At 52.6% G+C, this 26984-nt stretch overlaps 1 protein-coding gene across 1 annotated transcript in view; it reads left to right on the top strand.

Moving 5' to 3' along the window:
• Positions 1-26984, top strand: part of LOC147123789 (sideroflexin-5-like) — a 262042-nt gene that overhangs the window by 154048 nt on the left and 81010 nt on the right. Inside the window, exon 11 of the mRNA XM_085976043.1 lies at positions 22763-22878. Within this exon, the coding sequence (XP_085832169.1) occupies positions 22763-22878 (116 nt within the window). The remainder of the gene's footprint in view (positions 1-22762; positions 22879-26984) is intronic.

The raw sequence follows: 26984 nt of genomic DNA, 5'->3' as shown, positions 1-26984 counted from the left end.
CAGTAATGAGGTCGGGAGCTGAGTGGTTTTGGCGGAACCCAAAATGGGCATCAGTGAGCAGGTTATTGCTGAGTAAGTGCCGCTTGATAGCACTGTCGATGACACCTTCCATCACTTTGCTGATGATTGAGAGTAGACTGATGGGGCGGTAATTGGCCGGGTTGGATTAGTCCTGCTTTTTGTGGACAGGACATACATGGGCAGTTTTCCGCATTGTCGGATAGATGCCAGTGTTGTAGCTGTACTGGAATAGCTTGGCTTGAGGCGCGGCTAGTTCTGGAGCACAAGTCTTCAGCACGAGAGCCGGGATGTTGTCAGGGCCCACAGCCTTTGCTGTATCCAGTGCGCTCAGCCGTTCCTTGATATCACGTGGAGTAAATCGAATTGGCTGAAGACTGGCTTCTGTGATGGTGGGGACCTCGGGAATAGGCCAATATGGATCATCCACTTGGCACTTCTGGCTGACGATGGTTGCAAACGCTTCAGCCTTGTCTTTTGCACTCACGTGCTGGGCTCCACCATCATTGAGGATGGGGATATTCATGGAGCCTCCTCCTCCTGTTAGTTGTTTAAAGGTCCACCACCATTCACGACTGGATGTGGCAGGACTGCAGAGCTTTGATCTGATCCGTTGATTGTGGGATCACTTAGCCCTGTCTATAGCATGCTGCTTCCGCTTTTTAGCATGCATGTAGTCCTGTGTTGCAACTTCCCTAAGTTGGCACCTAATTTTTAGGTACGCCTGGTGCTGCTCCTGGCATGCTCTTCTACACTCCTTATTGAACCAGGGTTGGTCCCCTGGCTTGATGGTAATGGTAGAGTGGTGGAGGCAGACTCAATCGTGGCTTTCAAAAGGGAGTTGGAGAAGTACCTGAAGGAAAAGAATTTGCAGGGCTACGGGGAAAGGCGGGGGAGTGGGACTAGCTGAAGTGCTCTTGCAGAGGGTCGACACGGGCTCGATGGGCCAAATGGCGTCCTTCTGTCCTGTAACCATTCTATGATTCTGTGTCTCCTTGTATTTAACTCTATTGTCCCCTTTGCCTCACTTTGTCTGTCTATTTTCCCCTTATTCTGAGACTGTGACCCCTAGTTCTAGACTCCACAGCCAGGGGAAACATCCTCTCAGCATTTACCTTGTCAATTTCCCCTCTGTGCAACTACCTCTCCCTCCCTCTCCCTCATCTGCCTTTTATTAGTCTCACTCTTTGGCCTAGAAATTGGGTTTTGGCTTAGCCAGGGCTTTAGCGCCGGAAGTTAGTGCCAGCGCTAAGTCCCCCTGCGCGCGCCAAAAATTCAGCAGGGCCGCGCCCAAACGGCTGCCGGCGCTACTGAAGGGTCTTTGCGGCGGTAAATCGGCGCTAACTGCCGTTTCGCGCCGCAATTCCGGCGCTGTGGCACCCGATGCGGTGCGGCAGGCTCGGGAAGTGCAGGCCTCCTCCTTCCCTTAAGGAGGAGCTGCCTGCACCCGGCCGCGGCCCACGAAAATCTTTTTAAAAATGAGCCCGGCACCTCGGACAAGTGCCGGGCTTGCTTCTGTTCCGGGGGGCGGGGGGGGGGAAGTCCGGGGAGGGAGCTGCGGCCAGGCGGCCGGCGGGAAAGCGGCCGGCCGCCGCGGGGCCTTTAATGCGCCGGCGCAAAGACATGTAGGACTCTGTTACCAGAGTCTTAGTTGCGGCTGCCACGGGCGAGGCGGCCGCAACTGAATTTCGGCGCTGGGGCCCGTCGGCATGGCAACCGGGACGCTGCACACACCGATGACGTCATCGGTGCCGGCGCAGCGCTACCGGTGCAACGCCGCTTTAGGGCCCCAGGGAATTTTTGAACTGGCCATAACTCTGGCGCTAGTCCCTCTAGCGCCTCAAAAGCGGCGCTAAGGCAACTCAATTTCTAGGCCTTTGTCTTTCCTGTCTATATTTGATACTCTACATTAAAAGAGTGGCTACACTTCAAAAGTACTTAATTGACTGTTAAGCACTTTGGGACGTTCTGAGGTCGTGGAAGGCGCTAAAGAAGTGCAAGTTCTTGCTTTTCTTTTAGTTTTGGGGAATGAAGCGGGGTAAGTGGAGCATGTTTCAGTGGGAGAGCATCTGGGAAACAGTGATCATTAGGATCTAACCTGAGGGTTGGATTAACTGTTAGGTCTGCTTTGGCCATTGTTTGTGTAGCAGCTGTGTCAACAACAACAACTTGCATTTATATAGCGCTTTTAACATAGTAAAATGTCCCAAGGCTCTTCACAGAAACGTTATCAAACAAAATTTGACACCGAGCCACATGAGACATCAGGACAGGTGACCAAAAGCTTGGCCAAAGAGGTAGGTTTTAATGAGCGTCTTAAAGGAGGAGAGAGAGGTCAAGAGGCGAAGACATTTAGGGAGGTTAGGGTCTAGGTGGCTGAAGGCACGGCCGCCAGTGGTGGAGGAAAGGATATCGGGAATGAACAAGAGGCCAGAACTGAAGGAACACTGAGATCTGAGAGGGATGTAGGGCTGGAGGAGGTTACAGAGATCTCGGAGGGTTGTAAGACTGGAGGAGGTTACAGAGATCTCGTAGGGCTGGAAGAGGTTACAGAGATCTCGGAGGGTTGTAGGGCTGGAGGAGGTTACAGAGATCTCGGAGGGTTGTAGGACTGGAAGAGGTTACAGAGATCTCGTAGGGCTGGAAGAGGTTACAGAGATCTCGGAGGGTTGTAGGGCTGGAGGAGGTTACAGAGATCTTGGAGGGTTGTAGGACTGGAGGAGGTTACAGAGATCTCGGCAGGTTGTAGGGCTGGAGGAGGTTAGAGATCTCGGTGGGTTGTAGGGCTGGAGGAGGTTACAGAGATCTTGTCGGGCTGGAGGATGTTACAGAGATCTCGGAGGGTTGTAGGGCTGGAGGAGGTTACAGAGATCTTGGCAGATTGTAGGGCTGGAGGAGGTTACAGAGATCTCGGCAGATTGTAGGGCTGGAGGAGGTTACAGAGATCTCGGCAGGTTGTAGGGCTGGAGGAGGTTACAGAGATCTCGGCGGGTTGTAGGGCTGGAGGAGGTTACAGAGATCTCGTAGGGCTGGAGGAGGTTACAGAGATCTCGGCGGGTTGTAGGGCTGGAGGAGGTTACAGAGATCTCGGATGGCTATAGGGCTGGAGGAGGTTACAGAGATCTCGGAGAGCTGGAGGAGGTTACAGAGATCTTGTAGGGCTGGTCTCAGTAGTTTTGAGTCCTGACGTTCCTGCAGTAGTTTATCAATGTTATAGTTTCTGATGCAGTTGGTAGCCAAGTGCCGGATTCTAGTACATCATCAAACAAAGCAACTTGTAACAAGGAATTGTAATGTGAATTAAAAACAGGAAATACACAGCATCTGAAAAGGGAACACCCAGGTTGAACGTTCAGGCTAGGGTTGTCCTGAAGTCTCCAGGAATTGAAGATTAATCTCAAGGATACTGCTCCAAGCAACCCAGGAGAAAGATCATAGGGGCAATTAACAAAAAGTGTTTTTTATTATCCTTCTTTAAAGACTTTTGTTTATTAGTTAGAATAATACTGGAGATTACGGAAAAAGGCTGTTTGATTGACAAATCAAGAATCAACCAATCGTGTAACGAAGTGTCTGTTCGCTTTCCAATTGGTGTGAGAAGGCGGGGCATCGTGAGGATGGACATGTCGGGCAGCCAAAGGCGGGAGTGCAGGGGTGGGGCCGTTGGAGGCCATGTGATCAAATCTCCTCGAATACGTCCAACCAGAGTTGGTAATCCAAGTTCAGCCTTAATTAGACGCTGAAGTGTCCGAGAGTATCGCTGAGCCAAGTTAACAGAGCAGCAGCAGCCAAACGTTGGAAGAACCGCTTCCAGGTTCAGCAATATAAATGCACTCTTCAATAGTACACATCTGACGTGTTCGATTGTATACACCTGACGTGTTCAATAGTACACACCTGACGTGATCGATAGTACACACCTGACATGTTCGATAGTACACACCTGACGTGATCGATAGTACACACCTGACGTGATCGATAGTACACACCCGACGTGATCGATAGTACACACCTGACGTGATCGATAGTACACACCTGACGTGATCGATAGTACACACCTGACATGTTCGATAGTACACACCTGACGTGATCGATAGTACACACCTGACGTGATCGATAGTACACACCTGACGTGTTCGATAGTACACACCTGACGTGTTCGATAGTACATACCTGGATGGCATTTATTTGAATGCAAGGAGTCTTGCGAGTAAGGTGTTGATGAACACATGGGAGTATGATACTGTTGCTATCAGAGACATGGTTGAGGGAGGGGCAGGACTGGCAGCTCAATATTCCGGGGTCTAGAAGCTTCAGGCGAGACAGAGGGGGGTATAAAAGAGGAGGGGGTACCGCAATATTAATCAAGGAGTCAATTATTGCAGTAAGGAGGGATGATATCTTAACAGGTTCCTCTAATGAGGCCATATGGGTAGAACTTAAAAACAAAAAGGAGGCAAGCACTTTGCTGGGAGTGTACTATAGGCCCCCAAACAGGCAGGGGGAGATAGAGGAACAGATATGTAGGCAAATCTCAGAGAAGTGTAGAAATAATAGGGAAATAATAGTTGGGGATTTCAACTTCCCCAATATTAACTGGGATAATCAGAGTGTGAAAGGCTTAGAGGGTGCGGAATTCTTAAAGTGCATTCAGGAGAGCTTTTTGAGCCAGCATGTAGAAAGTCCTACAAGAGAGGGGGCGGTACTGGACCTAATTCTAGGGAATGTAGCTGGGCAAGTGGTAGAAGTGTCAGTAGGAGAGCATTTTGGTGACAGTGACCATAATTTGGAGAGATTTAAGGTAGTCATGGAAAAGGGCAAAAATGGACCGGAAATAAAGGTTCTAAATTGGGGGATGGCCGATTTTAATATGTTAAGTCAGGATCTGGCCAAAGTGGACTGGGATCAGCTACTTGTTGGAAAATCCACGTCAGAGCAGTGGGAGTTATTCAGAAAGGAAATAGAGAGAGTACAGCGCCAACATGTTCCCGTAAAGGTCAAAGGTGGGACCAACAAACCCAGGGAACCCTGGATGTCAAGGGATATACAAGAATGGATTAGGAAAAAAAGGAAGGCTTTTGGCAGATACAAAGGACTAAAAACAGTGGAAGCCCTAGAGCAGTATAGAAAGTGCAGGGGGGTACTTCAAAAAAGAAATTAGGAGAGCGAAGAGGGAGCATGAAAAAGCACTGGCGGGCAAAATAAAGGAAAATCCCAACGTGTTTTATAAGTATATTAAGGGCAAGAGGATAACCAGGGAAATAGTAGGGCCCATTAGGGACCAAAGTGGCAATCTGTGTGTAGAGCCGGAAGATGTAGGTGAGGTTTTTAATGAATATTTTGCATCTGTGTTCATTATGGAGAAGGACGATGTAGGCATAGAAATCAGGCAGAGGGATTGTGATATACTTGAACAAATTAGCATTGAGAGGGAGGAGGTACTAGCGGTTTTAGCAGGCTTAAAAGTGGATAAATCCCCAGGCCCAGAGGAGATGTATCCCAGACTGCTGTGTGAGGCAAGGGAGGAGATTGCAGGGGCTCTGACACAAATTTTCAGAACCTGGCCACAGGGGAGTTGCCAGAGGACTGGAGGATAGCTAACGTAGTACCATTATTCAAGAAGGGTAGTAGGGATAAACCAGGGAATTACAGGCCAGTGAGCATAACATAAGTGGTCGGGAAATTATTGGAAAAAATTCTGAGGGACAGAATTAGTCTCCACTTGGAGAGGCAAGGATTAATCAAGGATAGTCAGCATGGCTTTGTCAGGGGGAGATCATGGCTAACCAATTTGATTGAATTTTTCGAGGGGGTGACGAGGTGTGTGGATGAGGGTAGTGCAGTTGATGTAGTCTACATGGACTTCAGTAAGGCTTTTGACAAAGTCCTGCATGGGAGACTGGTCAAGAAGGTAAGAGCCCATGGGATCCAGGGCAATTTGACACATTGGATCCAAAATTGGCTTCGTGGCAGGAGGCAGAGGGTGATGGTCGAAGGTAGTTTTTGTGACTGGAAGCCTGTGTCCAGTGGTGTACCGCAGGGATCGGTGCTGGGTCCCTTGCTGTTTGTGGTGTACATTAATAATTTAGATATGAATGTAGGAGGTATGATCAGTAAGTTCGCAGATGACACGAAAATTGGTGGAGTGGTAAATAGTGAGGAGGGAAGCCTCAGGCTACAGGACGATATAGACAGGTTGGTCAAATGGGCAGAACAGTGGCAAATAGAATTTAACCCTGAAAAGTGTGAGGTGATGCATTTTGGGAGGACTAACAAGGCAAGGGAATACACAATGAATGGTAGGACCCTAGGAAGGACAGAAGATCAGAGGGACCTTGGTGTGCATGTACATAGATCCCTGAAGGCAGCGGACAGGTGGATAGGGTGGTTAAGGGGCATATGCGATACTTGCCTTCATTAACCGAGGCAGAGAATATAAGAGCAGGGAGGTTATGATGGAGCTGTACAAAACGCTGTTAGGCCACAGCTGGAATACTGTGTGCAGTTCTGGTCGCCACACTATAGGAGGGATGTGATTGCATTGGAGAGGGTGCAGAGGAGATTCACCAGGATGTTACCAGGGCTGGAGCGCTTCAGCTATGAAGAGAGACTGGACAGGCTGGGGTTGTTTTCCTTGGAGCAGAGAAGGCTGAGGGGGGACCTGATTGAGGTGTACAAAATTATGAGGGGCATAGATAGGGTAGATAGAAAGGAACTTTTCCCCTTAGTAGAGGGGTCAATAACAAGGGGGCATAGTTTCAAGGTAAGGGGCAGGAGGTTTAGAGGGGATTTAAGGAAAAACCTTTTCACTCACAGGGTGGTTGGAATCTGGAACTCACTGCCTGAAAGGGTGGTAGAGGCAGGAACCTTCACAACATTCAAGAAGCATTTAGATGAGCACTTGAAACGCCATTGCATACAAGGCTATGGATCAAGTGCTGGAAAATGGGATTAGAATAGACAGGGCTTGATGGCCGGCGCAGACACGATGGGCCGAAGGGCCTCTTTCTGTATTATATAACTCTATGGCCTAAAAATTGGGTTGAGGCGCCAAACTGGCGCCAAGTTCGCCTGGGCGCTGATTTTTGCGCTGCGTTGGGAGAATACCGATCGCCAGAAATTCAGTTTCAGAAACCCTCGAGGGACACAGGGCGAGGCTCGAGGCGCTCCACGTCCCTCTTAGGGCGCTGAAACTGAATATCGCAGCGCAACGTGCCACAGCGCCACACGCTGCGGCACGGCACGCTGCGGTACTGCAGGCCTTCCTCCTGTAGGAATCAACGGATTCCTATCTAAATCACTGAGGTCGAGGCAGTTCAGTAAATTAACCGAATTTAATTAAACTGGTGAACAAAACAAAAACATGCAGGAGCAACAGCAAACAGGTCTACACAGTAACTAGTTCCACGAGGTCTGAACTGAGAACCTCCCACCTCTGACGTCATGACGTCATCACGTTTCCCGCCACTCGGGGCACCACGTGACCAACGTGATGACATCGTGTTGTTTCAGGGTTTTTACAGAAAGCTTGTTTACACTCAGCAAACGGACATAGGTGCTGTAACATTGCTTTAAAGACAGTTATTCATTTGTACAGGAGTTCATTGGTGGTTTTTCCACATTCCCATTGTTAAGAGGGAGGGGCCTGCAACAGCGCGATCCCCGATCGCGAGTGCCGGCAAAAGAGCCCGGCACCGAGGAGAAGTGCCGGGCTCTCGGGAAACAGCCGGCAATGCCGCGGGGGGGGGGTCAGGAGGCCGGGGACGGAGGTGCTGGCAGGCGGCCGCCCCGCACCTCCACCTTAACTTGCGCCGCTGCTGGCACAGCAAGACCCCGTGAACCGGGCGCGGGTAGCGAACGGCGCTACAGCGGCGTTCGCTACCAAATATCGCTAATGGGGCGCTGCGCACACCGATGACGTCATCGGTGGTGGCGCAGCGCAACAGGCTAACACCACCATTAGCGCCCCTGCTGAATATCGCGGGAGGCGCAGCCAGTGGCGCTACAACCACTGCCTGCCTCTTTAGGCGCTAACAGGTGGCGCTACTCACCCAATTTCTCCCCCCATGACTCTACCAGACGTGATCAATGGTTCACACCTGACGTGATCAATGGTTCACACCTGACGTGATCAGTAGTTCACACCTGACGTGATCAATGGTTCACACCTGACGTGATCAATGGTTCACACCTGACGTGATCAGTAGTTCGCACCTGACGTGATCAATGGTTCACACCTGACGCGATCAATGGTTCACACCTGACGTGATCAGTAGTTCACACCTGACGTGATCAATGGTTCACACCTGACGTGATCAATGGTTCACACCTGACGTGATCAATGGTTCACACCTGACGTGATCAATGGTTCACACCTGACGTGATCAGTAGTTCACACCTGACGTGATCAATGGTTCACACCTGACGTGGTCAATGGTTCACACCTGACGTGATCAATGGTTCACACCTGACGTGATCAATGGTTCACACCTGACGTGATCAATGGTTCACACCTGACATGATCAATGGTTCACACCTGACGTGATCAATGGTTCACACCTGACGTGATCAATGGTTCACACCTGACGTGATCAATGGTGCACACCTGACGTGATCAATGGTGCACACCTGACGTGATCAGTAGTTCACACCTGACGTGATCAATGGTTCACACCTGACATGATCAGTAGTTCACACCTGACGTGATCAATGGTTCACACCTGACGTGATCAATGGTTCACACCTGACGTGATCAATGGTTCACACCTGACGTGATCAATGGTTCACACCTGACGTGATCAGTGGTTCACACCTGACGTGATCAGTGGTTCACACCTGACGTGATCAGTGGTTCACACCTGACATGATCAGTGGTTCACACCTGACGTGATCAGTGGTTCACACCTGACGTGATCAATGGTTCACACCTGACGTGATCAGTGGTTCACACCTGACGTGATCGATAGTACACACCTGACGTGATCGATAGTACACACCTGACGTGATCGATAGTACACACCTGACGTGATCGATAGTACACACCTGACGTGATCCACATTACACACCTGACGTGATCCACGTTACACACCTGACGTGATCGACGGTACACACCTGACGTGATCGACAGTGCACACCTGACGTGATCGACAGTGCACACCTGACGTGATCGACAGTGCACACCTGACGTGATCGACAGTACACACCTGACGTGATCGACAGTGCACACCTGACGTGATCGACAGTGCACACCTGACGTGATCGACAGTGCACACCTGACGTGATCGACAGTGCACACCTGACGTGATCGACAGTACACACCTGACGTGATCGACAGTGCACACCTGACGTGATCGACAGTACACACCTGACGTGATCGACAGTGCACACCTGACGTGATCGACAGTGCACACCTGACGTGATCGACAGTGCACACCTGACGTGATCGACAGTACACACCTGACGTGATCGACAGTGCACACCTGACGTGATCGACAGTGCACACCTGACGTGATCGACAGTGCACACCTGACGTGATCGACAGTGCACACCTGACGTGATCGACAGTGCACACCTGACGTGATCGACAGTGCACACCTGACGTGATCAACAGTACACACCTGACGTGATCGACAGTGCACACCTGACGTGATCGACAGTGCACACCTGACGTGATCGACAGTGCACACCTGACGTGATCGACAGTACACACCTGACGTGATCGACAGTGCACACCTGACGTGATCGACAGTGCACACCTGACGTGATCGACAGTGCACACCTGACATGATCGACAGTGCACACCTGACGTGATCGACAGTGCACACCTGACGTGATCGACAGTGCACACCTGACGTGTTGGTTTCCTCCCTGATGATGACCGTTTGCTCTCTCTTTAGATCAGATAGTGAGGGGCGTTCCATTGGGGCATTTGTTTTGAAACTGTGTACTTGCTTATGGTGTTATATTGTTTGTCCTCAAATATGGCAACCGTCCCCCAGCACCACCCTACCCCCGCCCCACACTCCTCCTGTGTGCAGGCCCAGCACCACCCTGCGTCCTCCTCACACTCCTCCTGTGTGCAGGCCCAGCACCACCCTGCGTCCTCCCCGCACTCCTCCTGTGAGCAGGCCCAGCACCACCCTGCCTCTGCCTCGCACTCCTCCTGCCTCCGCCCCGCAGTCCTCCTGCCTCCGCCCCGCACTCCTCCTGTGAGCAGGCCCAGCACCACCCTGCCTCCGCCCCGCACTCCTCCTGTCTCCGCCCCGCACTCCTCCTGCCTCCGCCCCGCACTCCTCCTGTGAGCAGGCCCCGCACCACTCTGCCTCCGCCCCGCACTCCTCCTGTGAGCAGGCCCAGCACCACCCTGCCTCCGCCTCGCACTCCTCCTGCCTCTGCCCCGCACTCCTCCTGTAGACCCGGCACCACGCTGCCTCCGCCCCGCACTCCTCCTGCCTCCGCCCCGTACTCCTCCTGTGAGCAGGCCCCGCACCACTCTGCCTCCGCCCCGCACTCCTCCTGTGAGCAGGCCCCGCACCACGCTGCCTCCGCCCCGCACTCCTCCTGCCTCCGCCCCGTACTCCTCCTGTGAGCAGGCCCCGCACCACTCTGCCTCCGCCCCGCACTCCTCCTGTGAGCAGGCCCCGCACCACCCTGCCTCCGCCCCGCACTCCCCCTGTGAGCAGGCCCCGCACCACCCTGCCTCCGCCCCGCATTCCTCCTGTGAGCAGACACAGCTCCGCCCCGCACTCCCCATGTGAGCAGGCCCCGCACCATCCTGCCTCTGTCCCGCATTCCCCCGGTGAGCAGGCCCCGCACCACCCTGCCTCCGCCCCGCACTCCCCCGGTGAGCAGGCCGCGCACCACCCTGCCTCCGCCCCGCACTCCCCCGGTGAGCAGGCCCCGCACCACCCTGCCTCCGCCCCGCACTCCCCATGTGAGCAGGCCCCGCACCACCCTGCCTCTGTCCCGCACTCCTCCTGTGAGCAGGCCCCGCACCACCCTGCCTCTGTCCCGCACTCCTCCTGTGAGCAGGCCCCGCACCACCCTGCCTCTGTCCCGCACTCCCCCTGTGAGCAGGCCCCGCACCACCCTGCCTCTGCCCCGCACTCCCCCGGTGAGCAGGCCCCGCACCACCCTGCCTCTGTCCCGCACTCCTCCTGTGAGCAGGCCCCGCACCACCCTGCCTCCGCCCCGCACTCCTCCTGTGAGCAGGCCCCGCACCACCCTGCCTCCGCCCCGCATTCCCCATGTGAGCAGGCCCCGCACCACCCTGCCTCTGTCCCGCACTCCTCCTGTGAGCAGGCCCCGCACCACCCTGCCTCCGCCCCGCACTCCCCATGTGAGCAGGCCCCGCACCACCCTGCCTCCGCCCCGCACTCCCCCTGTGAGCAGGCCCCGCACCACCCTGCCTCCGCCCCGCACTCCTCCTGTGAGCAGGCCCCGCACCACCCTGCCTCCGTCCCGCACTCCTCCTGTGAGCAGGCCCCGCACCACCCTGCCTCTGCCCCGCACTCCTCCTGTGAGCAGGCCCCGCACCACCCTGCCTCTGTCCCGCACTCCTCCTGTGATCAGGCCCCGCACCACACTGCCTCCGCCCCGCACTCCCCATGTGAGCAGGCCCCGCACCACCCTGCCTCTGTCCCGCACTCCTCCTGTGAGCAGGCCCCGCACCACCCTGCCTCCGCCCCGCACTCTTCCTGTGAGCAGGCCCCGCACCACCCTGCCTCCGCCCCGCACTCCTCCTGTAGACCTGGCACCACCCTGCCTCCGCCCCGCACTCCCCCTGTGAGCAGGCCCCGCACCACCCTGCCTCCGCCCCGCACTCCTCCTGTGAGCAGGCCCCGCACCACCCTGCCTCTGCCCCGCACTCCCCATGTGAGCAGGCCCCGCACCACCCTGCCTCTGCCCCGCACTCCTCCTGTGAGCAGGCCCCGTACCACCCTGCCTCCGCCCCGCACTCCCCATGTGAGCAGGTCCCGTACCACCCTGCCTCCGCCCCGCACTCCTCCTGTGAGCAGGTCCCGTACCACCCTGCCTCTGCCCCGCACTCCTCCTGTGAGCAGGCCCCGTACCACCCTGCCTCCGCCCCGCACTCCTCCTGTGAGCAGGTCCCGTACCACCCTGCCTCCGCCCCGCACTCCTCCTGTGAGCAGGCCCCGTACCACCCTGCCTCCGCCCCGCACTCCTCCTGTGAGCAGGCCCCGCACCACCCTGCCTCTGCCCCGCACTCCCCATGTGAGCAGGCCCCGCACCACCCTGCCTCCGCCCCGCACTCTTCCTGTGAGCAGGCCCCGCACCACCCTGCCTCCGCCCCGCACTCCTCCTGTAGACCTGGCACCACCCTGCCTCCGCCCCGCACTCCTCCTGTGAGCAGGCCCCGCACCACCCTGCCTCCGCCCCGCATTCCCCCTGTGAGCAGGCCCCGCACCACCCTGCCTCCGCCCCACACTCCTCCTGTGAGCAGGCCCTGCACCACCCTGCCTCCGCCCCGCACTCCTCCTGTGAGCAGGCCCCGCACCACCCTGCCTCCGCCCTGCACTCCTCCTGTGAGCAGGCTCCGCACCACCCTGCCTCCGTCCCGCACTCCTCCTGTGAGCAGGTCCCGCACCACCCTGCCTCCGTCCCGCACTCCTCCTGTGAGCAGGTCCCGTACCACCCTGCCTCTGTCCCGCACTCCCCCTGTGAGCAGGCCCCGCACCACCCTGCCTCCGCCCCGCACTCCTCCTGTGAGCAGACAGCAGGTTTGTTCGTGGCTGCCGTGTGGTTTGAAATTCTTTCACCTGTGCAGCTGTGTTGTTTTGCAGGCAGCAATTGTAAACATTTATTTTAACCGGGGACTGTGTGCTGTGTACTGCACAGTCCGCCTCCTTTACTGTAGTCACCATCTGGTACAAACATGCCGATGTGAAGAATGGGTACTGTAGCTTACCGGTTCTGTTCCTGAACTCAATCCAGAGGTTGTGAATTCAAATCCCACCAAAGGAATTTGGGAAAATTAGCCCCTTAACTCTGATAATTTGGTACCAAAAAATGACCATGAAGCTGTCGGATTGTTGTGAAAACCCAACTGGTTCACTAATGTCCTTTAGGGAAGGAAATCTGCCGTCCTTACCCGGTCTGGCCTGCAGGTGACTCCAGTCCCACACTATGTTCTTGCTTCTTAATGCCCTCAAGGCAACTAGGGATGGGCAATAAATGTCACCCGCATCCTAAGAACAAATTAAAAAGCATTGAGAAAATAAAAGCACTTTTTTAAGAAATGGTTTATATGTATGTAATACAATCTTGGGAATGAACACCAAACCAGATTGGCTGCCAATGATCCCTCTTCGTTCACTGATGGTGCTTCGACACACCCCCATAGACCCTAGGATGTGGCTCAGTGTGCCTGTGTTTGAATGGGAGTAGCACAACATCCTCCCCGTGTTTGCGTGGGTTTCCTCCGGGTGCTCCGGTTTCCTCCCACAGTCCAAAGATGTGCGGGTTAGGTTGATTGGCTATGATAAATTGACCCTTAGTGTTAGGGGGATTAAATACGTGGGGTTACGGGGATAGGGTGGGATATGTGTTGGTGTAGGGGTTACTGGGATCGGGTGGGATATGTGTCGGTGCAGGCTCGATGGGCCGAAATGGCCTCTATCTGCACTGTGGGGTTTCTGTGATTCTGTGAATGTACAGCACAGAAAGAAGCCATTCCGCCCAACGGGTTTCTGCTCCACACGAGCCTCCTCCCACCTTACTGCATCTCGCCCTATCAGCATATTATTCTATTCCTTTCTCCCGCAAGTACTGATTTAGCTTCCCCTTAAATAAATACATCTATGCCATTAGCCTTAACCACACCACATGGTAGCAGGTTCCACCTTCTCGCTATTCTCTGCGTAAAGACATTTCTCCTGAATTCCCTATATAGAAACATAGAAGATAGGAGCAGGAGTAGGCCATTCGGCCCCTCGTGCCTGCTCTGCCATTTAATGAGATCATGGCTGATCATCCAAATTCAGTACCCTGTCCCTGCCTTCTCCCCATATCCCTTGATCCCTTTCGCCTTAAGAAATATATCTAACTCCTTGAATATATTTAAGAATTGGCCTCAACTGCCTTCTGTGGTATTTATTATTGGATTTATTAGTTTCCCAGTCTAAAATTGCTACACCTGCTGCAAAGTCATTGTTTGTGAACGTCTCGGACCGGAGTTAGCTCGACTCCACGATCGAATAACTTGCTCACGGTCACTGGGATCCCACATTGAGTAAGGTACTGGAGGGGAGCTGGTGCCCGTGAACTTCTCCCTCAGCAACAGCCAACACCTTCAGGAGAGATGGGAGAAAGTTGAGAGAATAAAGTAAATATTCCTTTAATCTCGCAACATCTGTCTGTAACATATTCATTTCTTGGCCCCTGATAGTTCCATGCGTGCTGACACACTACCTGACTTTTCAGTAGGTCTCACTTCAGGCACCAAGCTGTCATCACGCCACTTACCCTGTGATTAAAAACATATGCAATGTCCCTATTAACGGCTCCATTAACACCTTTCAGAGTGTTCATTTTTATGAAGTCTGGAGTCCAAACTAACTCAAACAGCTGTCAGTACACACTGGCTAAAGGATGGTATTTCATTCGCAGCTAGTAGTGCTTTGTGCATTACTCAGTGTCACCTCCTATACATGTACGATGAAATGTAGCAGTTCACTTCTGTCTGGTACTGTGTGCCTCATCTCTGTCTAAAACCTCTTTCATATTGCACTTAATGCTGTGCTGACGCCATACTTTGCGACACACAGATCTCATACCACCAACAACAACACCAAAATAAACTTCAAACAGAAAATACTAGAAAGAATAAGAAAGAAGTGGTTGCTTTTTACCTTGTTTGTGATGGTCATTGCGTGGCGCTTATGTGACGCAAATGTTTGGGCAGTCCAGGTCCTGCTGTCGGCCAGCCTGGGCTGCTTCATTATCGGAGGGGTTGTGAATCGAGCAGAGAAGGTTAAGAGGAGCTTTAATACAGGTGTTAAAAATTATGAGGGCTTTTGATAGAGTAAATAAGGTGCAACTGTTTCTACTGGCAGGAGGGCCGGTAACCAGAGGACACAGTTTTAAAATAATTGGCTTAAGAACCAGTGGGGAGATGAGGAGAATATTTTTTACACAGCGTGTTGTTACGATCTGGAATGCACTGTCTGAAAGGGTGTTAGAAGCAGATTCAGTAATAACTTTCAAAAGGGAATTGTATGTATATTTGAAAAGGAACAAATTGCAGGACTGTGGGGAAAGAACAGGGGAGTGGGAATAATTGGACAGCTCTTTCAAAGAGCCGGCACAGACACGATGGGCTGAATGGCCTCCTTCGGTGCTGCATTTTCCTGTAACACCATGCAATCATCAGCAAACAGTTCGCTGGGGAACTCCTGCAGGGAGGTGCGATGAGTGTCCTCGGAGCACAGCGACCATCTTCCCATTCGTCAGGTATGACTCCAGCCACTTGCAGGGTTTTTTTCACGGATTGCCGTGCTCGGTCGAGTGTTGCCTCGATGTCGAGACAGCTGCTCTCGCCTCTCCCAAAGTACCAGAAGTAGTAAAAAAAAAATAGTACGCATTACTAATAGATTTCTAAGAGTGAGTTACAGGCTGGAATCTAGTTAAGTTGAAGATGGTTTATTATTTTGGCCTATCTGAAATATATAGAATGCTATAGAATGCTATCTCTGCTTAAAAGTTTTCATGCGTGAATGGACAATCTCTCCGCCTAGGGCCAGACCCAACTTATCTAATACAAAAAGAAAATACTGCAGATGCTGGAAATCTGAAATAAAAACAGAAAATGCTGGAGATACTCAGCAGGTCAGGCAGCATCTGTAGAGAGAAACAGACCTGACGAAAGGTCATCGACCTAAAACATTAACTCTGTTTCTCTCTTCACAGATGCTGCTGAGTATCTCCAGCATTTTCTGCTTTTATCCCAACTTATCTAAGCCCAGTCAATTTAGGTACATTTTAATCAGAATCTGTGTTGTATAGCTTGCGATGTGCACCGTCCTGTTCTTGATTGTCCAAGCCAGTGAGGAGGTGAAAGTGACCGTGATCTTATTGCAGATCACTACCTGGGGGATCAGTGCCAACCTGAAGGTGGGCAGATGCCTGATGTTGTTGTCCATTCAGTCTACTCCTGTCAAAAATTATAGTAAGGAGCGATAATATGCATCAAAGCTTCTCTTTCCTCTTGTACTCTAATCTTCCAAAATTGTACATTCGTCATGGTGTCTCAGAAGATAAGGACGTTTTTTCCTTTCAAGATAGATGAGACCGCTTTGATTCTGCTGTGTTACACAGAATTTACAGCACAGAAACAGGCCATTCGGCCCAACAGATCTGTGCCCGTGTTTATGTTCCACACCAGCCTCCTCTTCCTACTCCTCTTCATCTAATCCGATCAACATATCCTTCTATTGCTTTCTCCCTCATGTTCTTAGCCAGCTTCCCCTTAAATGCATCTCTGCTGTTCGCCTCAACCGCTCCCTGTGGTAGCGAGTTCCACATTCTCACCACTCTGTGTGTTCTTCCTGTGCTCTTGGTAAGTACCAGGAGCTCAAGCTGCTGTCCTTTGGAGCTTCACTCGGTGTCGGGTTTGCTCCGCAGGCAACATCCCGGCCTGCGTTAATATTTATCTCGTCAGTCGATAACTCCTCGGAGCGGCGCACAGTTTCCTGATTTGGAAACTGTGCGAGTTCCAGAACGTTTTGTCATCGCAGGCGTGGAGGAGAGCTGGCCGGGCTTCCATTCACAGGCACGTACCAGCAGCTGTTGTCAGAGTGCTCAAGAGGCGTCCTGTCTTGTGAAAGCCTTGGGGGAGGCCTGATTGTGGGCTCGTGCGCTAATTAATTTATTTGCTTATGTGATAATTAACCCTCTCCTGCCTAATGATTTAGGTTTGATAATAGACTGGGAGATCAATGCAGTAATTCCCTCCATAGGCTGTATGCGCGCACACACACACACACACACTCTTGTGTCAGCCGTGGCTCAGTGGGTAGCACCCTCACCTCGGAGCCAGAAGGTCGTGGGTTCAAGTCCCACTCCAGAGACTTGAGCGCAAAAACCTAGGCTGACACTCCAGCGCAGTGCTGAGGGAGAGCTGCACTGTCAGAGGTGCCGTCTTTCAGATGAGACGTTAAACCGAGGCCCGGTCTGCTGAAGAGCAGGGGAGTTCTCCTCGGTGTCCTGCCAATATTTAACCCTCAATCACTGACGTAATAAAACTCACTACGCACTTGGTTGGAGCATAAAGCAAGGCTTTAATCAACTTGTTTCAGAACATGGCGGTCTAGTTGTACTTCACTAGTTCCTTGTCTTTACAAAATGTCCCTGGAAAGCTGGGGCCAACGCCCGAGCATTTATACTCCTTGGATGGCGCCACCAGCTGGCCGTCCAGTGTTATTTCATAGGTAGTTTCTCGATGATGAGATTTATGACAATCATCATCACTAAAAAAACAGATTATCTGGTCATTATCACATTGCTGTTTATGGGAGCTTACTGTGCGCAAATTGGCCACCACGTTTCCTACATTATAACAGTGACCACACTTCAAAAAGTACTTCATTGACTATAAAGCACTTTGGGACATCCGGTGGTCGTGAAAGGCGCAATATAAATGCAAGTCTTTCTTTCACACACACTCTCGTGCACACAAACACACTCATATATATACACACACTCTCTGGGGGGGGAGTTTTGTCCTTAAAAAACGGGTGGGTTTGGAGCATGGGGGGTAGTTAAATTGTTAAAAATGGGATTCCCGACCTGATCACGCCTCCAACCTGCCCACTTCCGGTTTTGACGGGGCGGGCGACCAACCCGGTTCCAGGGGGTGGAACGCCAATTGAAATATTGTAATCAGGCTGGAAGCCTTTTTTAAACCTCCATTCTGTTTGTAACTGCATGTAGAAGGGTTTCACACAATTCGTGAAATCCGGCGGTTACAGCAAGACCGGGACTGCTGGATCTAGGAGGTAAGTGCCATTATACCTACCTACCCGCGATCGGAGCGGAGACCCCCTCACAAGGCCTCCGATTGCCTTCCCTGGCCACTGATGATGCCCAGGCCGGCCACAATCCTAAGGTGGCCAGCCACGATCTTCCCTTCACCACCCCCCATCCTCTCCCCCACCCCCACTCATCTGTCTGACCCCTGACCCTCTTCCCCACCCCCCCCCCCGCCCCCCCTCCGATCATCTGCCCGACCCCGATCCTCTCTTTCCCACCCCCGATCCATTCAACGGCCCGGCCGTGCCCAGCCCGACCCCGGATTCTCCACCCCCCCCCCAGACCCTGATCCATTTAACGGCCCAGCCCTCACACGAATCCTCCCTCCTTCTATTCAGGTGAAAGCCTACCCACACGTAGCCAGCCAGCCTTTCAATCTGGCTGGCTGCTGGGAAACCGAGGCCTCGCATGCAAATCTGGCCCTGCCATTAAAGACGGCAGGGCTTGCCGCCTCGGCGCCCCCCAGCCCCCAACTCGCCATCTCTGTCTCACATACTGACAAGTGTGTGCATATCTCACTCTATATATGATACATATATACCAATTGTTATAAAACAGTATGGGGGCTAAATTCGGTTGATTTGCGCCTCCCGTTTGCGCCCTCTTATTCATATATTTGACAGGTCTTCCTGTCAAATGTATTGAGGGAGATTCCCTTCTCTGATTGGCTCCCCATGGCCCTCGTGATCCCAGGGACGCTGCGAACCGCCTGCGCCTCTGGGATACGTGGGCCTTGCACACCAGCAGTTTGGAGAGGCCCAGCATCGGAACTGTGCGCCTCCCGGGAGCCCTCCAGTCTTGGCGCAGATTTTTCCAGATTGCAGGCCCTTATATATAAATTAAAGGTGAATAGCAGTCCCTACATATATTGTAGAGAATTGCTGCCACCAGCACAGGCATGATGGCTCGAATGGCCTCCTTCTCATAGAATCATAGAATGGTTACAGCACAGAAGGAGGCCATTCGGCCCATCGAGCCCATGCTGGCTCTCTGCAAGAGTACTTCAGCTAGTCCCAATCCCCCGCCCTTTCCCCGTTGCCCTGCAAATTTTTTTCCTTCAGGTACTAATCCAATTACCTTTTTGAAAGCCACAATTCAATCTGCTTCCACCACCCTTTCAGGCAGTGCATTCCAGATCCTAACCACTCGCTGAGTAAGAAATTATTTCCTCATGTCACCTTTGGACCTTCTGCCAGTCACCTTAAATCTGTGTCCTCTGGTTCTCGACCCTTCCACCAATGGGAACAGTTTCTCTCTATCTACTCTGCCTAGATCCTTCATGATTTTGAACACCTCTATCAAATCTCCTCTCAACCTTCTCTGCTCCAAGGAGAACGACCCCAGCTTCTCCAGTCTATTCACGTAACTGAAGTCCCTCATCCCTGGAAACATTCTTGTAAATCTTTTCTGCACCCTCTCTAAGGCCTTCACTTCCTTCTTAAAGTGCGGTGCCCAGAATTGGACACAATACTCCAGTTAAGGCCGAACCAGTGTTTTATAAAGGTTCATCCTAACTTCCTTGCTTTTGTACTCTATGCCTCGATTTATGAAGCCCGGGATCCCATAAGCTTTTTCAAACGGTTTCTTAACCTGCCCTGCCACCTTCAGCGATTTGTGCACATATACCCCCAGGTCTCTCTGTTCGTGCACCCCTTTAGAATTGTACCCTTTAGTTTATACTGCCTCTCCTCATTCTTCCTACCAACAGGTATCACTTCACACTTTTCTGCGTTAAATTTAATCTGCCACGTGTCCGCCCATTCCACCAGCCTGTCTATGTCCTCTTGAAGTCTATCACTCTCCTCCTCACTGTTCACTTCCAAATTTTGTGTCATCTGCAAATTCTAATATTGTGCCCTGTACACCCAAGTCTTCTTCTTAGGCAGTCCCTCGGAACCAAGGATGACTTGCTTCCACATTAAAAATGAGTTCTCAGGTGACTGATGAGTCCAATGCGGGACCTACAGTCTCTGTCACAGGTGGGGCAGATGGTGGTTGAAGGGGCGGGTGGGTGGGGTGCTTGGGTTGACGTGCACTGCCTGCACTTGGCTTCCGCTTGCTCCCGGCGAAGAGACTTGAGGTGTTCAGCGCCTTCCCAGATACTTCTCCTCCACTTTGAGCGGTCTTGGGCCAAGGATTCCCAGGTGTCAGTGGGGATGTTGCACTTTTTCAAGGAGGCTTTGAGAGTGTCCTTGAAGCGTTTCCTCTGCCCACCTGGGGCTCTCTTGCCGTGCCGGAGCTCCGAGTAGAGCGCTTGTTTTGGGAGTCTCGTATCGGGCATGCGGACGATGTGACCCCAAGTCTAAGTCATTAATATATATCAGGAAAAGCAGTGGTCCTAATACTGACCCCTGGGGAACACCACTGCATACCTTCCTCAAGTTAGTTAGCCAATTTCGTACCCATGTTGCCACTGTCCCTTTTATTCCATGGGCTTCAACTTTGCTAGCAAGCCTGTTATGTGGCTCTTTATCAAATGCCTTTTGGAAGTCGATGTACACCACATCAACCACATTGCCCTCATCAATCCTCTCTGTTATCTCATCAAAAAACTCAATCAAGTTAGTTAAACAGGATTTGCCTTTAACAAATCCGTGCTGGCTTTCCTTAATTAATCCATACTTGTCCAAGTGACTGTTAAATTTGTCTCGGATTATCGTTTCTAAAAGCTTCCCCACTACCGAGGTTAAACTGACTGGCCTGTAGTTGCTGGGTTTATCCTTACACCCTTTTTTGAACAAGGGTGTAACATTTGCAATTCTCCAGTCCTCTGGCAGCAGCCCCGTATCCAAGGAGGATTGGAATATTATGGCCAGTATCTCCGCAATTTCCACCTTTACTCCCCTCAGCATCCTAGGATGCATCCCATCCGGTCCTGGTGACTTATCTACTTTAAGTACAAATGTAAGAAGTCACACAACACCAGGTTATAGTCCAACAGCTTTATTTGAAATCACAAGCTTTCGGAGCGCTGCTCCTTCGTCAGGTGAAGTGCATAAAAGAGTGTTTCCTTCACCTGACGAAGGAGCAGTGCTCCGAAAACTTGTGATTTCAAATAAAGCTGTTGGACTATAACCTGGTGTTGTGTGACTTCTTACATTTGTCCACCCCAGTCCAACTCCGGCATCTCCACACCATTCTTTAAGTACAGCCAGCCTTTCTAGTAAATCCTCCTTATCAATTTTTATCCCATCCAGTATCTCAACTACCTCCTCTTTCACTATGACTTTGGCAGCATCTTCTTCCTTGATAAAGACAGATGCAAAGTACTCATTTAGTATTTTGTGCATTCACACACATGCACTGTAAACCTATCCTAGACCTTCTTGTATTCTCTCTTAGTCTAACCCCACCTAATACTATTTCTTACTCTAGTGCTATCTGACTCTCCCAATCCTTTACATCTTGTTTCTCCTTTCTAATGCTACATCCTGGTGCCCATCCCCTTGCCAAATTAGTTTAAACCCTCCCCAACAGCACCAGTGAACACCCCCATGATGACATTGGTCCCAGCTCTGTTGAGGTGTAACCCGTCTGGCCTTTACAGGTCCCATCTCCCCCAGAACCAGTCCCAATGTCCCAGGAATCTCCAGCCAGGCATTCAGCTGCTCTATCCTCCTATTTCTATACTCACTAGCTCGTGGCACAGGGAGTAATCCGGAGATGACTACCTTTTGAGGTCCTGCTTTTTAATCTCTTTCCTAGCTCACTAAAATCTGTCTGCAGGACCTCATCCCTCTTTCTGCCTATGTCGTTGATGCCGATATGGACCACGACCTCCCCCCTCCGAATGTTTGCAGCCGCTCAGTGACATCCTTGACCCTGGCACCAGTGAAGCAACATACTATCCTGGAGTCACGTCTGAGGCCACAGAAATGCCTGTCTGTTCCCCTAAATATCGAATCTCCTATCACTATTGCTTTCCCGGCCTTTCTCCTCTCCCCCCCCCACCCCCGTAAAGCTGAGCCACCCATGATGCCATGGACTTGGCTCTGGCTGTACTTCCCAGAGGAACCATCGCCCTCACCAGTACTGAATACTGCTTGGAGAGCGCGTTGCACTCGGGGGACTTCTGCACTGCCTGCCTCGTCCACCTTGTCTGTCTGACGGGCACCCATTCCCTCTCTGCCTGCACACTCTTACGCTGCGGGGTGAGCCCCTCCTGAAATGTGCTATCCATGTAGCTGTAAGATTCTATCATTTTATGATTCCTTTTTCAGGTCTCGCTGGAGTTCAGAAGAATGAGAGGGGATCTCATTAAAACTTATAAAATTCTAACAGGACTAGACAGACTAGATGCAGGAAGGATATTCCCGATGGCGGAGGACTCCAGAACCAGGGGTCACAGTCTAAGAATAAGGGGTAAGCCATTTAGGACAGAGATGAGGAGGAACTTCTTCACCCAGAGAGTGGTGAACCTGTGGAATTCTCTACCACAGAAGACAGTTGAGGCCAATTCATTAAATATATTCAAGAAGGAGTTGGATATATTTCTTAAGGCTAAAGGGATCAAGGGATATGAGGAGAAAGCAGAGACAGGGTTTGGATGATCAGCCATGGTCTCATTAAATGGCGGAGCAGGCTCGAGGGGCCTACTCCTGCTCCTATCTTCTATGTTTCTAGGTCGACACATTTTGCAAGTGCCTGGCTTGCCCTGAATATTTCTGAGAGTTATGTGTATTTTGTTTTCCTACAGCAACTGCAAATGTCTGCAACGTGGTGCTGATGAGGCACAGCGAGCTGGAGGAAGGGATCTCCGTGTTAGACGCGGACGGAAACGTCATCGGATCCTCCAGGGTCGCTGCCAGAAACGTACGTGTTTGAGTCTGTGGTTTTGTTTTGGTGCCTCCCAGTGATTATCTCTGCTACTGCTGCAAACTGACCTTCTGGCCTCTTGCACATCCCTATTTCCTTCGCCCCACCATTGGCGGCCGCGCCTGCAGCTGCCTCGGCCCTAAACTCTGGAATTCTCTCCCTAAACCTCGCCACCTCTCCTTAAGACATTCCTTAAAACCTACCTCTTTGACCAAGCTTTTGGTTACCTGTCCTACTATCTCCTTAAGTAAAAATAGAAAATGCTGGAAACACTCAGCAGGTCAGGCAGCATCTGTGGAGAGAGAAACAGAGTTAACGTTTCAAATCAGTTTTGTGACAAAAGGTCATCGACCTGAAATGTTAACTCCAGTACTACTTTCTTCTCTAGTACTATCCAACACACTCACTCTTTTATGCACCTTATTCCTCTTTTCTACTCCTATATGCTGGTGCCCATCCCCCTGCCAAGCTAGTTTAAACCCTCCCCAACAGCGCTAGCAAACCTCCCCGCGAGAATATTGGTCCCGGCTCTGTTGAGGTGTAACCTGTCCGGCTTGTGCAGGTCCCACCTTCCCCAGAAACGGTCCCATTGCCTCAGGAATCTAAAGCCCTCCCTCCTGCACCAGCTCTCCAGCCACGCATTCATCTGTTCTATCCCCCTATTCCTGTACTTACCAGCACATGGCACCGGGAGTAATCCAGAGATTACTACCTTTTTGAAGTCCTGCTTTTTAAACTCTTTCATAGCTCCCTATAGTCTGCCTGCAGGATCTCATCCCTCTTTCTGCCTATGTCGTTGGTACTGATATGGACAACGACCTCTGGCTGTTCACCCTCCCCCCTCAGAGTGTCCTGCAGCCGCTCAGTGACATCCTTGACCCTGGCACAGATGAAGGGTCCCAGACCTGAAACGTTAACTCTGTTTCTCTCTCCACGGATGCTGCCTGGCCTGCTGAGTATTTCCAGCATTTTCCTGTTGTTATTTTAGGCAACATACCATCCTGGAGTCACGTCTGCGTCCACAGAAACGTCTATCTGTTCCCCTATCATTATTGCTCTTCCACTCTTCTTCCTCTCGCCCCCCCTGTGCATCTAAGCCACCCGTGGTGCCGTGGCCTTGGCTCTGGCTGCTCTCCCCAGAGGAACCATCGCCCCCACCAGTTTCCAGAACTGTGACCCGGTTAGCGAGCGAGATGCACTCTGGGGATTCCTGCCCTTCCTGCCTGGTCCTCCTCCTCTGTCTGCTGGTCACCCATTCCCTCTCTGCCCGCACATTCCGAGGCTGCGGGGTGACCACTTCTAGAAACGTGCTTTCCAAGTATTTCTCGGCCTCGCGGATGCACTGTAGTGACTCCAGCTGCCGCTCAAGCTCCGAAACCCGGAGCTCATTTTGCTGCAGTTGACGATATTTCCTGCACACGTGGTCGTCCAGGCCGCAAGAAGCATCCAGGATATTCCACAGGGCCCAGGATGTGCAAATCACTGGGGCCTGAGCTGCCCTGCCATGCCTCTATTTACCAGACTATGGAGGTAATTTAGCAGAAATAAACTTAAAACTTAACAAGAAACACTCAACAGCTACCCACCAAACAGCACTTCCCTCTGTTAGATAGGCTGTGAACTACTTAGCAGAAATATACTCAAGACAGAACCAAAAAAATTTGCCACAAATACCCAATACTCACCAACCAGCTCCTTCCCTTGTGCCAACGTCACTTTTAAATTCTGACGTCTCTTTCCAATTCTGCCTTTGTTGAGTTGCTCCCGCTCAGGTCCGCTGCCTCCGCTCTCGGGCCTTCCTCTGCCGCGCTGTTTAATTTGCTCCGCCTCCGCTCTCGCTTCCGCTCAGTTCACTGCTGCCCCGTGATGTCACTCCTTATTTTTCTGTTTGAAAGCTTTGTCGAGCGCCGGTGCTCCCACTCCTCTCGCGCTCTTTATACCGCCGCTCCCGCTCCTCTCGCGCTCTTTATACCGCCGCTCCCGCTCCTCTCGCGCTCTTTATACCGCCGCTCCCGCTCCTCTCGCGCTCTTTATACCGCCGCTCCCGCTCCTCTCGCGCTCTTTATACCGCCGCTCCCGCTCCTCTTGCACTCTTTATACCGCCGCTCCCGCTCCTCTCGCGCTCTTTATACCGCCGCTCCCGCTCCTCTCGCGCTCTTTATACCGCCGCTCCCGCTCCTCTCGCGCTCTTTATACCACCGAGCCCACTCCTCTCGCGCTCTTTATACCGCCGCTCCCGCTCCTCTCGCGCTCTTTATACCGCCGCTCCCGCTCCTCTCGCGCTCTTTATACCGCCGCTCCCGCTCCTCTCGCGCTCTTTATACCGCCGCTCCCGCTCCTCTCGCACTCTTTATACCGCCGAGCCCACTCCTCTCGCGCTCTTTATACCGCCGAGCCCACTCCTCTCGCGCTCTTTATACCGCTGCTCCCGCTCCTCTCGCGCTCTTTATACCGCTGCTCCCGCTCCTCTCGCGCTCTTTATACCGCCGAGCCCACTCCTCTCGCGCTCTTTATACCGCCGCTCCCGCTCCTCTCGCGCTCTTTATACCGCCGCTCCCGCTCCTCTCGCGCTCTTTATACCGCCGCTCCCGCTCCTCTCGCGCTCTTTATACCGCCGAGCCCGCTCCTCTCGCGCTCTTTATACCGCTGCTCCCGCTCCTCTCGCGCTCTTTATACCGCCGCTCCCGCTCCTCTCGCACTCTTTATACCGCCGCTCCCGCTCCTCTCGCGCTCTTTATACCGCCGAGCCCGCTCCTCTCGCGCTCTTTATACCGCCGCTCCCGCTCCTCTCGCGCTCTTTATACCGCCGAGCCCGCTCCTCTCGCGCTCTTTATACCGCCGCTCCCGCTCCTCTCGCGCTCTTTATACCACCGAGCCCACTCCTCGCGCTCTTTATACCGCCGCTCCCGCTCCTCTCGCGCTCTTTATACCGCCGAGCCCGCTCCTCTCGCGCTCTTTATACCGCTGCTCCCGCTCCTCTCGCGCTCTTTATACCGCTGCTCCCGCTCCTCTCGCGCTCTTTATACCGCTGCTCCCGCTCCTCTCGCGCTCTTTATACCGCTGAGCCCGCTCCTCTCGCGCTCTTTATACCGCTGCTCCCGCTCCTCTCGCGCTCTTTATACCGCTGCTCCCGCTCCTCTCGCGCTCTTTATACCGCCGCTCCCGCTCCTCTCGCGCTCTTTATACCGCTGCTCCCGCTCCTCTCGCGCTCTTTATACCGCCGAGCCCGCTCCTCTCGCGCTCTTTATACCGCTGCTCCCGCTCCTCTCGCGCTCTTTATACCGCCGCTCCCGCTCCTCTCGCGCTCTTTATACCGCTGCTCCCGCTCCTCTCGCGCTCTTTATACCGCTGCTCCCGCTCCTCTCGCGCTCTTTATACCGCTGCTCCCGCTCCTCTCGCGCTCTTTATACCGCCGCTCCCGCTCCTCTCGCGCTCTTTATACCGCTGCTCCCGCTCCTCTCGCGCTCTTTATACCGCCGCTCCCGCTCCTCTCGCGCTCTTTATACCGCTCCTCTCGCGCTCTTTATACCACCGAGCCCGCTCCTCTCGCGCTCTTTATACCGCTGCTCCCGCTCCTCTCGCGCTCTTTATACCGCCGCTCCCGCTCCTCTCGCGCTCTTTATACCGCTGTTCCCGCTCCTCTCGCGCTCTTTATACCGCCGCTCCCGCTCCTCTCGCGCTCTTTATACCGCTGCTCCCGCTCCTCTCGCGCTCTTTATACCGCTGTTCCCGCTCCTCTCGCGCTCTTTACACCGCTGCTCCAAGTGGAGACAAATTTTGTCCCTCAGGATTTTTTCCAATAATTTTCCTACCACTGATGTTAGGCTCACTGGCCTGTAGTTCCCCGGTTTTTCCCTACTTCCCTTCTTGAATAATGGTACTACATTAGCGGTTCTCCAGTCCTCTGGCACATCCCCTGTGGCCAGAGAGGTTCTGAATATATGTGTTAGAGCCCCCGCAATCTCTTCCTTTGCCTCACACAGCAGCTTGGGATACATTTCGTCCGGGCCTGGGGATTTATCCATTTTCAGGCCTGCTAAAACCGCCAATACCTCCTCCCTCTCGATGTTAATATGTTCGAGCATATCACAGTCCCCCCGCCC

The sequence above is a fragment of the Somniosus microcephalus genome, chromosome 2 (assembly GCF_052327205.1).
Source record: "Somniosus microcephalus isolate GS21.2 chromosome 2, FLI_Smic_1.0, whole genome shotgun sequence".
NCBI lineage: Eukaryota > Metazoa > Chordata > Chondrichthyes > Squaliformes > Somniosidae > Somniosus > Somniosus microcephalus.
The sequence above is the reverse complement of the archived record's forward strand: the minus strand, read 5'-3'. Positions and strand labels throughout refer to the sequence as shown.